Consider the following 18,876-nt stretch of genomic DNA (forward strand, 5'->3'; position numbering starts at 1 on the left):
TGTGAATGGTTGATCATTTCATATCTGCTTGCAATAAGTGCTTCATTAAGTGCAATTCTAGTTATTTACAGAAAGAAACCAAAAACTAAACTTTTCTCATCCCACCCAGAAAAAAACTGCTCGGGTGATTAAAACTTCACTTTAATTTCTGTTTTGAAATGAACAGACATCAAGCACAACCTCAGTCATTCAGATTGTTGTGTTAAAGAAACAGTTCACCCACAAGAGCATAGTCATTATTTACCCTCATTCGCTCTAAAAGTTCTGTTACTTTAAAAAGAACGTTCACAGTTTTTACAATTTCACAGTGGACACATCTATAAAGCGCTAGAAACATCCATAAAAGTGACCCATGTGACCTTATTCCTGTCCTATCTATACGGCTTTATACGGTACGGCTACAGACTGAAATGTAGGCATTGTGGGTTTGAAACAACAGTGCTTTCGGTTCAATATTTTTGCATTATTTACTCATGTAATTGTTTTGGTGATCTACCATGTAACAATTACAGCTGATCTGTGACCAGTCTTTAAAGGGACATTTGCTGTGACGTATGACACTCGACTGTAATATCACTGAGTGAGCGACACAGCAGTATAACCAATTATACAAAAAAAATATTTTTTAGATGGTACTTATCCTAATCATATGGACAGCATATAGATGACATCACTCATATTTCTGACACACACATATACACACACAGCCTGCAACAGTCCAGACGACATGTTGGACATGAAGTCTGTGCAATGGTTGTATTTTGGTTGTAATGGCCTCAGTGGTCCAAGATGCGCAGGTTTCCTGAAACAATCTTGTTCTCCAGCATCGCTCCAGCTGGGATGTCAATTCTGTCCCCATGATTAGCAATAATGATAACAGTCCCCTGTCAACAACACACAACGTTGAGATCATTTCCCTTGGAAAAGTAAAGTAAGGGATTGCTCTTACTTTTTCTGTAATTTAATTACAGTTACTTTTGATGTAATTAAACTAAATACTTTGTGTAATATATGTGTGTGCAATAGTGGAATTGACATCAAAATTCAAAGTCTAACTTTAAAATCTGTGCTTTAATGTATAATTCTCACATTTGTAATACTTTGGTCAGTTAATAAGAGTACTTTATGTAGTTTAATATTATTTATTTGAATGAATTAAAAGAGAGTTTCATGCCTATCCTTGAATCACTTAACTAATCAAGGTTGATGTAGGATATAGAAAGTAATTAGTAATAAGTAACTAAATACTTTTTGGAGAGAGTAATTTGTACAGTAATCTAATTACACTATTGAATACGTAATTAGCAATTAGTAATTAATTACTTTTTCAGAGTAACTTACCCAACACTGCTCATAACAAGAAAAATAAAAATTGAAACCAGAAGTAGTTCTGGACCAGTGTTTACATCTTGCAAAGTGGTCTATACCTTGAGTGTAACTTGTTTTCCAAAAGTAACATCTCCCGACACAGTGAGGTGGTCCAGTTCCAGCATGTCGGGAATGCTCTCGAACCGTTTCAGGAAGTCTCGAACCTAAAACACACAAGTTTGCAAAGTTTAGCTGGTTTCTGTAATGTTAAAGCTGCAATCTGCAACATTTGCCTCTCTATCGCCATCTCAGTTTGAAACATAAAACTGCAGGTTTATTAACCGCGGTTGAAATCAAAGAACATGAAACTAACATTTCCTATGAAACCTGACAACTCAACTTGGAGTTTTGCTCAATAGCAAAAAGATAGAAACTAAGCAAAAAATATCCGTGAAATAATCTGTACAGAATAAACAGCACAATAGACGAGATATCCTGCAGATCATCAAAAGATCTGTGAAACCTGCTCAGTGCTGCTTACTTTGGTGAAGGAGCTGCCCAGTTTGACATGAGGTGTTGTGGTAAACTCTCTCTTGGGACTCATGGTCAGAGACCCCGCCTCCATGCTGTATAGATTAGACATGACCAATAGGAGGTCAGAGGTGGTTTTGACGGGCAGGAAACGGCTACGAGGAACGTTGATGCCCAGCGCGTTGTCGAAACTCTTCATGGCAGCGCCGACGGCGGTCTCTAGCTGAATCACGTTTAGCCCGCCATCTAAAGTCTTGAGACGCAAACATTATGACATCACAAAAGAATACGGTCATCCACTGAGATCTCCTCTATTATAGTGAAGATGTGTTCACCTTGGGGTTAACAATGATCTCCATGTCCATTGCGTTCTGCTCGTGAAGTCTTTTGATGGCTGGCAGGCTCATCCACAAGTTGTTGGTGTTGAAGATCTTGAACTTGGTGACGGATTTGAACTCGTCCACGTGAGCTTTGGGCACCTGGGCGATCTCCAGCAGCCTGAGTTTACCGTCAAACTGCGTCAGTGTACCACCCTAAGATTGTACAGGAAAGATCTTTTAAAGATCCCTTCAGTTCCAATGAAGAATACGAGTCATAGAGATTTGAAATGACAGGGCTATGACAACATGATAACCTCACCTTTACGTCAGCTCTGGTCTTGTCTGTGACTTCCATGACAAACTCGCACCGTTTTCCACTGGGTTGGCTCATGAGGTGGTTTAGGATGTGCAGGTCCACCGTGGCACCCAAGTTATCGATGTTGGACACAAAGATGTACTCCTTCCCTTCAGCGATGAGCTTGTCCAGCAGTCCTGAGTTGTAAAAGCTGGCTTAGATGTCTCCGTGGCCGGGCGGGTACCAGGCTTCTGCGTTCTCGCCCGTCAGGCCCATGTTAGTGGCCACTGGCAACAAAGACTCCTTATTGATTCTGGGATATCTGTAACGTGGAGAAAGGTGATTCAGTGTATTGTTAATATTTGACAAACGTTGGGTTGTGTGGTAGCATTCAGTGTGTTGAGGTTTATACAGAGTAAGTAAAAATGCCACAATAGGAACAGCGAACAAAGATCTACAGAAAGATGAACAGAGGTCAAAACACAAAAGAGAAGCATATTGGAAAGGGATGAAACGTCACAGCTCACAGATAGAACATATTTTGTTGCTATTGTCATATAAAGGCATGAAGTGTGTGTGCACCTGCTCTGGTTGAAGGTGTGTATCTTCACACGGTGATGTGTGTATTTCTGTAAGATCTTGTTGGTGTCTTCATCTGTGTTGAAGGAATTCATTAGCACCAGTGGCACGTCTGCATTATATGTCTTGTTTAAATGCTGAGAGAGAGAGAGAGAGAGAGAGAGAGAGAGAGAGAAATATATTGAAATATTGAAATATTTTTCAAGAAAAACTATTATTATTGTCGCTGTCCTTCTGAAACCTTGTATGTCCAAATTTGCTGTTTTTCAAGAAATGGAAAAAAAACACTAAACTTTTTAACTGATTAAATACTGTGTTGTCAAAGTTGATTCTTTTTAATACTTTTTATTGGTCAGATATTCGCAAAACCCAGTGACAAACATAAAGGGTGATTAATAATAATATTTTATGGCAAAAAACAAAAATCATGAAATATGGAGAGACGAGTTTTCAGAAGGACAGCAGCGTTAAGCAACTTCGGGGTAAACTGTCATTGACACAGAGGAAGAATCGATAGCAGAGTCTAAACCTGCAAACAGAGGCTTACATCATCTTCTAACAGATCACATATATTCCAGAGAAAATGTTTAAACTGGTGTACTTGACCTAGATGTGGGTAAATACAGCTCGGCACATCACCTGCTTTTCCGTACAATATTATAAGTTCCGCACAATATTATAATGTATTGCTTTTAATCAGTTTTTGCTTAAATATTACCCAGAAATGTTTATAATGTAACATCTTTATCTATATGTCCTAACACAACTCATAAGTATTCATCAATAAAAATGATTTTTCAATTCATAGAAATTCACGTGAAATAAGATAAGATCAGCCTTGTCCCTTGCTGTAACGGTACGTTTTGTCACAAGACTCATTTGTTCTGTTCACACAGCGATACAATACTGTTGTCAATCCGTTTTGTATTGCTGAATACAGTTCTGTTGCTACACAGCTCGGCTATAAAACTATGAGTTTTGGTTGCATGAGCTTCTTTAATTCTGAGGGGAAAAGCATCTGTGGACTTGCATCTTGGACTTGGAAACTTTTGCACTCTTCTACTAAAGAAGAAGTCACCTACATCCTAGAAGATGGCCTAAGGTGATTAAATGAACAGTAAATTTGATAAACGTGTGAACGTCATTACTAACGAATTCCCCTTTGACTGTTTGAATGCAGTACCTCAATCTGCTGGACGGTCAGGTCCAGGAAAGTGTTTTCGTTGCTGACGCTGATGAGACTCTTGGGTCCTTTGCAGCCCATGCTGGTTCCCAGACCTCCGTTCAGTTTCACCACGGCCAGTTTATTAAGACTGGATGCCACGTCGGCAGGAAGACCCTTCAACTTAATCTTCTCATAGGGCTGGATCTGTCAAAGAAAGAGAAAAATATCTATGTTTAGTAGGACTTTCAAACGATTAATCGCGATTAATCGCATCCAGAATAAACGTTTGTGTTTACATAATTTATGTCTGTGAACTGTGCATATTAATTTTGCATCTTAAAAACATACACGTACACATACATGTATACACAATTAGGTAATATTTACACAGATTTATTTATATTTACTAATAATTTAATTTATATATAAATATTTATACATTTTTATATTTTACAAATTTTCTTAAATATATGCATGAATCTTTTTATAAATACAAAATTAATATGCACAGTACACAGGCATAAATTATGTAAACAAACTTTTATTCTGGATGCGATTAATCCTTTGAAAGCCCTAATATTTAATATTAATACTATTATTAAAAACGTTTCTCTTTCAGGTTCACAACTGTCGTGACGGGATAAACATAAAAAGTTTCATGTTACTATGAAAAAAATGGATGGTGAGATGGTGACACACTTCCTATGCGATGCCTTCACAAAATAAATAGTTTTTTCTGAGAATGATGCACAATCCCACTATGTGACCTTTTTGAGGTTTGATCTAAATATAATGCGAGACCAGTTTTGCTGAAGACTCAAAACATGTTGCAGAATTGATAAAAAGTCATAGCGTATAATTATAGTATTTACCAGGCACCCTGAAACATTCAGAGCAAACTATGGAACAATGTTATTGGCTGAATGATTTGATGGATTTAGTATGTGCTGATCCGAGACATTAAATGACTGAAGCTGGTCATGCATGCTAAATGTGACTGAGAGCAAGGCCACACGCCGAATATAAAGTTTCAAAATGCCTCTCTCCTGACTGCTCGCTCAATGTAACGTGACACGACAAAACAAAACACACAACATGTAGACTGGGTAAACTACCATCCGACCAATGACCACATGTGAATCGTGACCACATGCGGTGACGGAAATAGAACCGAGCCATTGAGCGTTACGCTTGAGTGCTGATCTCAGAGCAGATGTGGTGTTTATATTGTAACAGGTTGGATGAGTTAAGATATATTGTAGCTGATTTCAGATCACTGGTCCTGGACTACTATGTTCTGTAACCTGATTTTTCACAACGTCTGTGTGCTTGGAAAGAAATGTCAGCCAAGGTTGTGGGATGCTGGAAGTGTTGGGCTATTCATAGTTTAACCTTCAGTGTGGGAGTATTTCTGGAGTGGTTGTCGGTCATTTGGGGAGGAGAACAGTAGCAAAATGTCATGAGCTTGATAAACTGCCTACGCACAAAACCAAACACCTCTCTCTCTCTCTCTTCGGATATTTTGACTGTACAGAAGCTGTCTCGCCCTTTTAATTTGATTCTTCATTTGGTGCTTTTTCTAACATCTCTCACAAGGGCTTTGCTGTCAAGTAACATCAACAACACCGACTTCAACATTTTTTTCCCCCAAAATACACTGTTTAAGCTATATCGCACAGCCCCGGTTGTCGCTCACGCTAGGGTGCACTCGTGGATCTTACCGAGTCCTCAGGTGGTCTCTGGATCTTGGCCCAGTCCACGGATGGTCCCTTCGCCTGAAGGAAATTGTGAAATAGCTTCTTGAAGCCCTCAAAGTCCTTCCTGGAGAACTGCAAGAGCCACAACCCACATGGATTAGGATATTTTTTTACAATCTCAGTCATGTCTTTAGCTCGGAAATATGAAGAGTTTGGTTCCAAAATGAGATAATTCCGTTTTGAAATTTTTTAGAAAATCATGTTTTTATTGTGTTAGTTAGCTCTATTTTTTGAGTTATTATGGCTTAAATCAAAACAAACCAACTGCAGTTTGATTGATATTAATTGGAATGCACATTAAAAAAACATGATTTTTGATGTGTTATCTCATTTTGGAACCAAACTCTTCATATATTAAGCTTCACATTAAACTGTACATTACACTTTTGTATTTTTATATTTTGAATTAAATACATATAACCTATGTTAAACTCCAAACAATAATGTTTAATAGGTTTGATTGTTAAATAATCTGATTCGCTGGATCATGTAGCTATTAGTCATATATCCCAAATTACCCTGTTAAGTGCTGTGCAGTAATTGCACATTATTCATATTCTCCTTCGACCTTTAGACTAATCAGACGACAGGCTGTAATTAAGACACGCCTCCTCTGTTAGTCATTGCTTCATGAGCATCTATGAGAAAAATAATAAGCGTGGCTAATTGCAGGCGGTATGCTTCTACTGCTCTCATTAAAAGCGGGTTTATAGGAAAGCTCATTTTAATGGCCACACTGAGTTAAAAGAGTGCAAAACTGGACTGAAATTCACAACCAAAAATAGCATTAAATGCTTCAACCAGCAAATCTTTTTACTTATTTTGATTTTGCAAAATAGTTTCATGCACGTTACATTACATTCATATACATTACTGTAAATGTAAATAAACACATGTATGAAGCGTTGACATTTTTTGAAGTCTGAACTAATGTTACCATGAGACAAAAGAACAAAAAGGTGATATTTAAACATGACACACAGTCATAAGGGTTTATAGGGTTTTCTCTGTGACATCATTTCAAATTTGATGGTCTTCTTGTCACATGACAACAAAATGGCTTCCTGCATATTGCTTTCACCATTCTGATATTAACAAAACTGCTTCTCTGCTTATTTTGTTAAGAAAAAAGCTGTATAGGTATTTTAATATCACGTCCCACTTAAAAGCATCAAAATTCATTTATATCACATATTCAAATTATTTGTGTGCATAAATAAATGTTCTTCTATATAACTCAACAGATCTAGCCAAAAATGGAGCGTCACATCATTTTTGTCATTGACCCTTATACTATGTACATTTATTTCATCATGTGTTCATTTGGACTGCTAGATAAACATGTCTGTTTGTGCGTGGTGATATATTTGGGTACATATGTGAGTCAAGGACATAAGCTCTTGCGGAACATGCTTGTCACCTCAGCAGATCCCATAGTTTGAGACTCACCTCCACTTCTGATGTCTTGGCAGTGGTCAGGAGTTTCTCCAGCTCTTTGTGCATGAAGGTCTCATGCTGCAGTCTCTGCTTCTCCTGAAACTCCATCATACCTGCGTTAGGATCACCTCTGTATAAATCTACACAAATGCAAAAACATGATAAGGAGTTATAAATGCAATGACAACAGTACAAATGCATGAGAATAATATAGAAATGCATTATCTTTTTTTGAGTTCGAACGTAAAAGTTAAATAATGAAGAAAGACTGAATGTGTTTGAGTTGCATGTGCCATGGTATTCTTTCAAGTTTCCATGTAAATACCATGGTGATCATTTAGGTATACGTTCAGATGCCATGATATCAACACTGATCTAATACCATCACCGTACCATGGTAACACGGCAGCACTTATTATAAGGCTTTGAAAAGTCAACTTACCAGCAACCAAAAACATGATTAGACACTTCTGACAGCCCTCAAATAGAAATTATGGTATGACTTAATCCTTTGTTGGTTTCAGAAGCTTAGAAGGGTCCGATTCAATACTGTACATATATTTTCCTATAGCTATTACTGTATATTAAACAACGGTTACAGCAACAATCCTATGAAAACCTCCAATCTCCTAAAAACCAAAAGACACAACGTGTTCAGAAGTAAAACGAGCTCCCAGCATCTGAGTTTGAAGTCAGATTAGATTTCAGAGGGTCTGGGGGGCTGACACCTGATCAGAGCTTTGTAACGCACTGTAGTACTGAACGCAGCGCGCGCAGAGAGAGAGAGAGAGAGAGAGAGCGCGCGCGCGCAAGGCCATTTTAAGATGAATGGTTCCATAAGCAATCATCCGAAGAACCGATCTGTTACAGGTAAAATGTTATGTGGAACAATATTCTTTAGATTCTTTAGAAAAGTAAAAAAGAAATGGTTCTACATGAACATTTGAACCTCTTAACCAAAAAAAGTTATTCTTCTAGCATCTTTTTAAACAGTGCACGCGTTATTACGTTCAGGATCTCTTGCGGTACGTGCGCGTTTACGCATTCAGTCGCTTCGTGTTAGTCCGACTGCGGTCTTTGACGTTTGCAATGGACTATTTTTACGTGGTAAAAATGTAAAAACTCGAACCCGTTGTCACGTAACGTTACGTTTTTTCTTTTCGAGAAGTACAGTTGGTACAAACACAGTAGAACGCAGTACAGTGAGCACAATCGTTTATATTTATTTCACAAAAATAGCTCTAAATTTAATAAATAACGTTCAACCATACTTGGATACAAAATTGAATTAATCTTATAAACGCACTTATACGAGAATGACAGCCCGTCCGAAATATAACCATGGTTTTTATTGAAGTAACAAAAAAATCTTTTATTAAATCTTTAAAATTACTACAATTCTAACCATTAATAAAACAACGTTTACGATTACGAAACAAGACTTTATTGACATTTTGCGAATGGAATGAAGCCAGGAGTTAATTAATGCAACAAAAAGGCTTAGTGGTTGTCCCGGTTGTTGTCTAGCAGCACGGCCCGTTATCCCAAGTTGCTACTGTCAAGTGAACTATGACATATTATGACAACTGCCATTTGCACCGAGGGTGATTTACCTTTTTTACTGTCTGTAACACAAACATTAATGGCTGCTTCTGCAAGTCAAACATACACACAAAAAGCTTGAGGGCAAAATCTCTTATCCAGATCTGTCATGAACTTTACTGTATCATACAAAAATGGACAGCGACCCTGGCAAGCAAACACAAACACTGCGCAGCGATAGCGGGCATTTTGGGGTTGGGAAACTTTAAAGCACATCTAGAGAGCAGACCGGCTCGCTTGCGCATTTTGACAGACCATGCGAGGGTACTCACGTCAACTCCACGGCAAGGCGTTTCAAGGGCGGAAGTGTCGCGCGAAATCGGGGCGTACAAATGAGGTTGGCTTACGGACCAATCAGAACAGCAGGCGAGTCGGCTAAACCAATCACATTTCGGGAATTAGGCACGTTAGTCAACTGGTAAACAGTGACATCTCCTGGCTAAATCGAACAAAGTGGATATTTCACCTTGGAGCGTGCTTTCAATTTTTTATTTTAAATTACTTTAACGTCCTCACTTTTATGACTAAATCATTTATAAAAGATGCACTTACAAATAGGTATTCCTACCTTATATTTTACAGATGAGCTAAATTAACCTTAACCAGAATGATGTAGGCTTATATCACTATGAAAATTAACAACTTTTACAGTCATGATGAGGATGAAAATGACTTTTAATCTTGCACAAGAATGAAAATATAACCCAAACAATAGTTTTTTTTTCATTTTTATTGCTGGATAAACAGTAGTTACTTTGGTCAGGAAAACTATGTGCGTATTATTTGAACTGCAAATGTTCTCTGGCGAGGTGATTTCCCTGACGAACAGAGGAAGTTACATCACAGATGTTTTGTTACATTTGAAAAGTTATGACACACACTCACACATCCATTAAGAGACATGCATACAGACACACACGCACGGACGGACAGCCGTGGAATCTACAGGACTTTATAGTCGGGAGTTTGGGGACTTGGAAGAGTCTACTGGCTGCCGTGTCGTTGAAACGTCAAGTCACGCTCCAAGGAAGGTGACTGCAGTGTCTCTCTCATCCACCAGCTCGGCTGCGGTGGCGTCCATCTTGCCACGGGAGAAATCGTTGATGGAGAGTCCGTCAACCACCTTCCAGGTCTTATTCTGTTGGGATTGACACACATACACAAATAATGAGTACAGAACGCAACAGTGCCTACTCATTTAACACTAGAACCTAAAAACCGCCAGCGGGTAAAATGTACCCATGCACATGTATATTATTATTATAGGTCTAAATGCCCCGCTTTTTAATCCGGTTTTACCTAACAATTTTTAACAACAGGAGTTTGTAAATAACACAATTTTAGTCAAAGTCAATGACTAGGAGACTTGGGTATTTTATTGAAAATCTGTTATGTACATTTGATAAACATCCACGGGTGGATTTTTCACCGTGGCGGTTCGAGTGTTAAAAAACTATTTTGCAAGTTTTGGCTGTGAAAATATTTGTATTTATTCAACATTTCCAGGTGAACCCATTGTAAATTAGTTTTTAATTTGTACTAGCAAAACATTTTTTTAAAAATTTCAAGGTACAATCTCTTGTAAAACATCTAATGTGATCTATATGTTGCGGTGCCCCTGTGGTCTGTGTTACATTGGTAAAACCAGTAGACCTTTAAAAACTCGGATTGCTGAACATCGTTGTGCAATTAGACACCAAGATCAAAAGAGTTCGGTAGCGCGGCATTTTGTAGAAATGAGACATTTGATCAGTTTCCACTTAATAAAGTATATCGGTATTGAGTTAGTGAAGTGTTCACGACACGTTTTACAGCGTGAGGCTTATTGGATTTTTACATTGGACACGTTATCCCCAATCCGGTCTCATGAATTGCGTATAAATAACACGCTATTGCATTATCATGAAATACGTACGCCAAAGTTCGATTTTGCGTGCATATGATATGCCAATGTTTGCATGCACCTCGCTGGAGAGCAGCCATTTTGAAACGTACATGAAGAGGAAACACTGAAATAATTAAAATAATACTGTTAGGGTTAGGGTAGAGGTTATAGTATGCACGCACGCTAACATTAGGTTTTGGGTTAGGGGACAGGTTAATAAGACAAATTGCCGGTTAATATGCACGCGCGCTAAATTGGCGTATCATATGCACGCAAAAATAGGCATATTTATGCACGCAAAATCGAACTTTGGCGTACGTATTTCACGATAATGCAACCCGCGTGTTATTTATACGCAATTCATGAGACTGGGTATCCCCCAGAGGATTAAATGAAGACTTTGACATTCGTCCATTTCTTTAATATCATGTTTTTTCCTTACCTGGAGGTATAAATTGGGGTTCATTAGTGTTGTTAAATTGTCTGATGAAGAGCCTGTGTGCTCGAAACGTCACGCGCCATGCGAAAGTCTTTTAAATAATAAAGTATTTTTGATATATTTTTGGAGCTCTGGTGTGCCGACTTTTGTTACAACTTCGATTTACTCTCTTGGTTGAGCACCCATTTGAGATTGATGTGCGTGTTTTTGTCCTCTCTTTAATTTGTAATAGCAAAATAACAATAATTTTGATATTGCCACTATGACATCAACAGGTCATTAAACAAGTATGTTATAATGAAGACAACAAACCTTGATCATAACAGGGAAGGAGTACATGAGGTCATCAGGAACTCCATAGGAATTACCAGAGGAATAGATGCCCATAGACACCCACTCACCCTGCTCAGAGACAAATACACAAATTTATGAAGCATCAGTAAGAAGCAAATCATCACTTGACCCACTGCATTAAAAATAAATGTTCATTCATCTCTCTATATTGAAAAATCTGTTGAACTTATTAAACAAAACGTGAAGGTCCAGACACTTTGTGGATAAATAAAGTGCTCATATGGAGGTGTAAACTCACATCTGGAGTGCCGAACCAGATGTCTCTCATGTGGTCACAGATGGCTTTGGCAGCAGACATGGCGCTGGAGAGCTTCCGGGCTTTGATGACAGCTGCGCCTCTCTGCTGTACCGTCTGAAAAACAACAAGCCACTTCAGAAAAAGCCTTTCTGAACTGTAATTTAAACCAATAATCCACAGTAAAGTAATACAAAAGCATATAGAATGTATATACAAGCAATACAATACCATAAATAGTTTTCAACAGTTCAGTTTATTAATAATTACAATAGTTGGAGTAAGCAACTCTTCTGACAAAGCAATTCAGGCTGTGATAAAATCAGACTGTGATTATGAATAGATCTTTGACGTACAGTGATAAAGTCACCCTTCATCCAGCTTTCGTCATTCACAGCGGCAAAAGCGGTCACCTCCTTCCCATGATTCTTCAATGTAGCGTGATGCACATCTGCGTACTGAGTGGAGGAGTGATTTCCCCAGATAATCACATTCTTTATGCAGTCAGAGGGCACTCCGACACGCATCGCCACCTACAGGCAAATAAAACGAACTGAAAACACATGCCTTCGAAACAACAAATAACATACTGGCACAATTTGGGCTCAGCTTTAAAAGAAAACACAAAGTTCAGACCTGGGATCGGGCCCTGTTATGGTCCAGACGGGTCAGTCAGGAGAAGTTCTCCTTAGGAATGGAGGGAGCAGATTTGGATGCGATCAGACAGTTGGTGTTGGCTGGGTTTCCAACAACTAGCACCTACGGAGAGAAAAAAAAAAACAGTGAACATAAATGCTCAGTGATCGATTGATTCATTAAAGTTAAAATGCAGGAAAATACTAAACCTACTAAAGGGCAAATTATGGCCAAGCTTGTGAAGAATGTCAAAACCACAAAGCATGAACTCTTAGTATCCTTATGCAGAGACTGCAATTTTGTAAAAACAATTGTAATTTATTTACTCATGTTTTGTTTTTCTCTTGACATCAACCACATTACCTTGACAGTCTTCTTGGCGTACTTCTCCAGGGCTTCTCCTTGGGTTTTAAAAATGGCCACGTTAGCCTTCAGCAGGTCCTTCCTCTCCATGCCCTCCTTCCTTGGCATAGAGCCCACCAAGATGGCAGCGTCAAGATCCTTAAAGGCCACCTCCACCTTATCAGTGGGAATCACCTCTGTGAAGGTGAAATGGAAAGGAGGAGCGAAAAGATAAGTTTGAATGTTTTACAGATGTTTAATTACAACTGTTTTAGGGTCAAAGTAAACACTGCTTTGAGAACAGTATTAGTTGAGCAAGCAGGACACAACAGCGTGTGATAAACTCTCTTATCATGGTCCAATCATCTAAACTGCACATCAGCACTGATCTTAGGGTACTTTTACGTTATCTTTTGACTCTTTCATATCTTACTATCATAAATCATTCGTCAAGATGCTTAATTCATTGACAATGCAACAGTGAAAGTCTATTTATCAGAGTGAACTTCACCCAAAGCTCAACTTCTGTGACAAGCTGTTCTTTGAACACCTCCCCTCTGCCCCCATTGTTGTGTCACCATCATGTTTCTTATTGGTTCCCGAATGTGAAGTGCATCCTACAGCGTGAGCCAATAAGACGACTGGATGCTGTGCACACCTCTCAACTCCTCAAACGCAGCACATCAGACACTGTGGTCTGCAGAGCTGTTCTGCAGAGTCATGCTAGCTCTTGTACATTTTTAAAACATTCAAGATGTCGCAGGCTTTACTGTAAACAAACCAATTACAGGAGGTCTGATTCAGGCATATCTCCTCCCATATGAATTCCTATCAAATCTGATTCAGTGTGAAAAGGGATTAAATCAGAGTCGGTCACCTGTCAGGAGCGGAAGAGCTCAATCCTGCAGTTCCATGACGACACCGTCCAGCACGGGGAGCATGGGAGTGATATCGAGCAGCACCAAGATGATTGGCTGTCGGAGGAAACGAATAGAAACATGATACACTGCTTCATCAAAGGCCATAAACATAGTTCACATTCTCAATGGAATACTAACTTAGTCTGTACTAAATACATGTAGTATACTTAGTATACTATACTTTGTATAGCAAGTGAAATAGTGGGCACTATGCAACATTTTAAAAAGCAGTCGTCACATGACTTCTATGTTATGTGAGTGGCATTCAGTTATCTTCATTTCGCTACTTTTTATACTTTTATTTCAATTCAATATTGTGTAAATGTGTCAAAGTTAGGCATGGTTACTTGCTATTACAATACTATGGAAATCATTTTTACATGTTACCATGTGACTTTAGTACTTCAAATGCAAGTGTGTTGTCCAGTTATCATCAGTTAATTATTATTTGTGAACAAAAGTCTCACGTTCATCACGTTGTAATGAAGCCAGGTTGAATTGAGAGCATGGCATTGTGGGATGCAGTATCTTACTGGCAGTTGTTGCTTTTAACTTTTTGGCCAACCAAAACCGACCCAAATCTTAACGGAACTTTTTTTATGGCAAGCCTAACTCATGCCAGGATGTAGCCAAACTAATGCTTGGCTTTTTGTTTCTTCTGGCTGACCAGACTCACGCCAAAAACAAGCCTAATGCTGTTTGACACGAGACTGTCAAAAAACAATGCCAGAATTAAGTCAGAAGAATTTGTTGCTATCTGGGTATTCTAATTGTGTGCTTTGGTGCATACTAGGGCTGTCGCGATAAACCGACGATAAATATCACGTGATTTATGCACAGCTTTTGTGTGAAGTACGGAAAATGCTGCTGCATCCGAAAGCCAGAGGGCGCTCTCGTGCGGAAACTCCAAATACGCACTGCAGAAGAAGACCATAACACGTTCAAGAATCTAGGAAATGCCTATGGACATTCTTTTTATCACTGTTACTCAAGCCTCATCAGGTATTTTTATGATAATAAAGTATATTTATAATGATCATGTTTGACGGGTGTTGCCTTTTCAAATGCACATTATAAGCGACTCAAACTCGCACTGCTTTTAGATCGAGCAGCATTTCCTACTGATCCCAGAGACGTGCTTCACGGACAAGCTACGCATTAAAAAAATATCGACACATTGCATATCGCAGCCATCTTGATTTCAATAGGATTTCGTGGTATCGCGATAAATGGTCGTGCAGCCCTACAAACTTTGATAAGTGTAGAATGATGGTCATCATGCAGGGTATTCTATGCACACATTCAAAACTCACATCATGTGGAACAAATAAAAGTAGTGCATTAGTTTGCTCGTCTAAAAACGCCACACAAATGCATCAAAGAGGAATCCAATAAGTCATGTTCTCCCATATTCTTATATAACACACGAGGACGGTCATAGGTTTTCCCAGTCTTACCTGGTCTTTGCCAAACACATCTCCATTGGCGATGCTGTACAGCAGAGCATAAGCGATCTGCCCGGCTGCGCCAGTCACCAGAACACGGATGGGTACGGCCTAAAATAAGGATACAAAGCAAATTCAATGGCGCCAAACAACTTGACCTATTTAACACACATTTTTGCGAATAAATAGCGACACGTGTCTAAGACAATACCGCTGGTTTCTGGATTCGGTTAATTGTGCTATTTAAATCCTCAACGAATGAATGAAAAAGTAATGCAATTGATGCTACGAATGACGCGAAACGTTGTAACGATGGTAACTGTGACGTTGCTTCGCAATCTTAATAACTTTATAATCTGATAAAAGAAATGTAAAATACACAGAAATACTGTAAACGGGCACAAATGACTCCTTTTTTTTTTTAGCTACACCCTCCCCACAAATGCGTTAGCGTATATCTGCAAACGTTCACAAAACCGCTTTAATGCGCTTTGATATGAATCGCTCACAATCTCTCGATCACAAACTTCGCATTAACATCACCATCACCCGACATCCCAAACACGTTAACCAACCCGCCATCTTATGTACGCAACGCTGCAAACTTGACGTGTGCCGAAATGTACAACGAAAATGGAGGAATGTGAATCTCACCATTTTTAGGTCAGATTGTGCAGGGTGAGATGTACGCCAGAGATGAGCTGCTCGCGCGCTCGGACAGACTGATCGGAAGGGTCACCTCTATTCTTGTATGGAGGTGTTGCACGAAAGCATGTGAAGCTGTACGCTGGGATATGTAGTTGATGTTTCAGGAACTGCTGGTCGCCTCCACCAACCAGCTCACAGAAACGAACACATTCCCCATGAATATCAGCTCTGACGCAAGTCATCATACACGCCCATTTCCATATATAGAGGATAACGCCCCAAAATGCTCTATAAAGGTCGACTTTTGTTACTCTGCGTTATGGCAGTAGGTTTAGAGTCTTTGTTTGGTTTATGGATCTGAACGACGACCAAACACTGTATGTATTCTGGTGTTAAAACATGTACACAATACCTAAATGAAACATTTTCAGGTACACAAATAAACAAACGTAAGCATGCTGTATTAGTGCTACCAATGCAGTGATATAAAACAACAAATGACAAACAGGAACTTAACATTCTGCTGACTAGCACAGAAAATCCTGTTCCTGGAATCCAGAATGTCATTTCTTTGTCCTCTGTAGAGGACGTCTGATTTGAGTTAAAGGGGTACTTCACCCTAAAATGAAAATTCTGTCATCATTTACCAATCTTATATTTGCCATATGTGCAGATTTTGCAGGAGACTAGTTGAAATTCTTGCATTAAATATTGCAATTTAATATTCGTCTCTATGCAAATGATGAAGTCTGACATTTTTTTGGATTTGTATACGGTGAGGTTCAATAATCTGAAACCACACTGAAAATAAACAAAAAGTAAAAAAAACCTTAGAAGATTCTGCACTATTTCTGGGTCACTAAATATGCTACATTTAAGTAAGTTTGTACAACATTTGTACAAAGTTGAACCAATCATGTAGATAAATATGTTTGCGAAAATGTCTAAGCAAAAGTAGGCTATATATTTGAGTGCATATTCAAAACGTGTGAGTATTCTAAATTAAGCTCCACATCTGTCTACATAGCTATTTCAAAGATATGGGTACAACATTTAAACAATTGCGCACACAGAAAGCATTGTTTCATTTTATCTATCTCTACTATATCAGCCGTTTTTCGCAATTGGCTTTCCAGCTATCTAGATATCTGTATTAATATCGGACAGTGAGAAATCTATATTGATTAACCCGTACATTAACCCCTATTAAGTTAAACAACTTTCACACTGTAATTTTGAAAACAGGTTAGCACTGATTTTAACCCCTGGCTATGATGAGTACAACCTCAAATTGTGCTTCTTTGATGTTTAAAGCCAAGCTGTCGTAGAGACGGGTTTGTTTTGTCAAAATATCAGAGATTTTTGTTCACTATTTTGTGTGTGATTTAAAAGCCCCAAACAAACATCTAAACTGCAAAGCCTTTTAGAGTAAAGCGCTACAGATCAGTTATTGACTGATGCGGACATGCTTCAGTCTGGGACAGAGCCAATTCAGCAGTATGCTAAGTTAACATGCAGACGAAAGGGTGGAGCGGCCATATGGGGGCCCGGTCTGCGTTCCGGTGGAAGGGAACGGGTGCTATCCATGGTGCTGGACTCTCCTCTCAACGCCAAAGCATCGTGCATTAATCATCAAAGAGGCCACTGCCTTCCTCCGCACTAAGTTTTACATGTCCTGCATTATGAATGAGACTATTCAATAGCACCAACCATTCACTAGAAACTACCAGCGGTCATATCGAGCAACCCCTAAATAAAGAATTAAACCTTCGAGTGAGCGCACGCGAGGGATAAATACATAGAGGGATATGTATACACATATTATGCAGACCGGTGGTTTTCACAGCAAACCGTACGCCTCATTCATGGTGCATCGTACGCCTCCGTTGTCAAGGAGAGGCGTCTTACCTGCGCCGAAGCCGTGCGCACCACCAAGTACATAGCCGACAAGAGGGTCAACATTTTCGAGCAGTTTGTCCCTCGAAGTGTTCGATCGAGTCTGTATTTTTCCCACTGAGCGCAGATGCTTTGGGACGCGATCGGACGCAGAGCGACGTTTCTGGTAACCTGAGATCAATGCACGAGAGCCGCGTCTCTGCGTGCCTCGTATGCGCGCGACTACTGTTTTTACTGGCACCCCTACGCGGTGCATGCGGTTAGCTAATGAGCTTTGGGGGACAAAAATAGCTAGACATCAAGTAATCTTTCCGCCATTTCGGATCACAAGGCTAATCGAACGGACAGAGTCGGCGCCAGGGTGCACAAAGTGAGGGGGCTGCTATGTTTATGGGGGGGGGGGGGGCAGGGTTTAGGGGTTTAGAATGGGATGGTGTCCCGAAATTTCATCCTACCCGTCAGATTATCCTACCAGGCATGCGCACATCAGTTACGTCATTTTCTCGCGCAATAAAATCATCCTACTTGTTTATTTTATACTGCTACGGGAATCTGATTGTGTATTTTCGTTGTTAAATCATTCTAGGCCTATATTTATTTAGTACTGGTAATACAATTACAGGGTATTGCGCTGTAAATTAATCATTGGCTACATGTTTCTTTTAGGCTGGTAGGATATTCTGACAGGGTATTTACGATGTAAATTGATTTAATGTGTTCATTTTAAACTGGTAGGACTATCTGATAGGGTATTTTGCATTGTAAAATCATCCTACCTGTTTATTTTGTCGATGTGGTTTAGATTATAGCCCCTGTGGTAGGAAAAGATGACAGGTTGGACAATTCGAGGTTGAGAAACGGCACATAGGTTGAGGTTGAGACACGGCACATAGGCTGAGGTCTCGCTCTGTTCTGTTTCAGTGTGCGGCTCTTCTGGTGTTAAGAAGCGGCACTCCGCCATGCCCCAGTTTTCTTCTCAAGTTTAAGTTTTACCAATTTACTTTTTATCAGAGATAATCGCGGATAATCTGATCTATATGCAACGTGGTAGGCTAACCAAATTACACTTGTAAAAGCGGCAC

The 18,876-nt window shown here is 39.3% G+C and overlaps 2 protein-coding genes across 2 annotated transcripts; both read right to left on the reverse strand.

The window, feature by feature from the left end:
- Positions 1-130: 130 nt before the first annotated feature.
- Positions 131-8,016, reverse strand: ugp2a (UDP-glucose pyrophosphorylase 2a). Its single transcript, XM_057332422.1, is given in 10 exon segments — positions 131-884; positions 1,428-1,532; positions 1,850-2,092; positions 2,175-2,372; positions 2,479-2,776; positions 3,037-3,170; positions 4,217-4,402; positions 5,920-6,027; positions 7,405-7,532; positions 7,835-8,016. Coding segments are annotated over 10 exon segments (1,524 nt in total). The 5' UTR covers positions 7,851-8,016; the 3' UTR covers positions 131-776.
- Positions 8,017-9,692: 1,676 nt separating this feature from the next.
- mdh1aa (malate dehydrogenase 1Aa, NAD (soluble)) lies at positions 9,693-18,172 on the reverse strand. The gene is given in 9 exon segments (XM_057332423.1): positions 9,693-10,132; positions 11,631-11,720; positions 11,911-12,024; positions 12,264-12,440; positions 12,544-12,666; positions 12,907-13,082; positions 13,763-13,859; positions 15,263-15,361; positions 17,807-18,172. Coding segments are annotated over 9 exon segments (1,053 nt in total). The 5' UTR covers positions 17,861-18,172; the 3' UTR covers positions 9,693-10,009.
- Between the last annotated feature and the right edge of the window lie 704 nt (positions 18,173-18,876).

This window comes from Triplophysa rosa, linkage group LG4, assembly GCF_024868665.1.
Source record: "Triplophysa rosa linkage group LG4, Trosa_1v2, whole genome shotgun sequence".
Lineage (NCBI taxonomy): Eukaryota > Metazoa > Chordata > Actinopteri > Cypriniformes > Nemacheilidae > Triplophysa > Triplophysa rosa.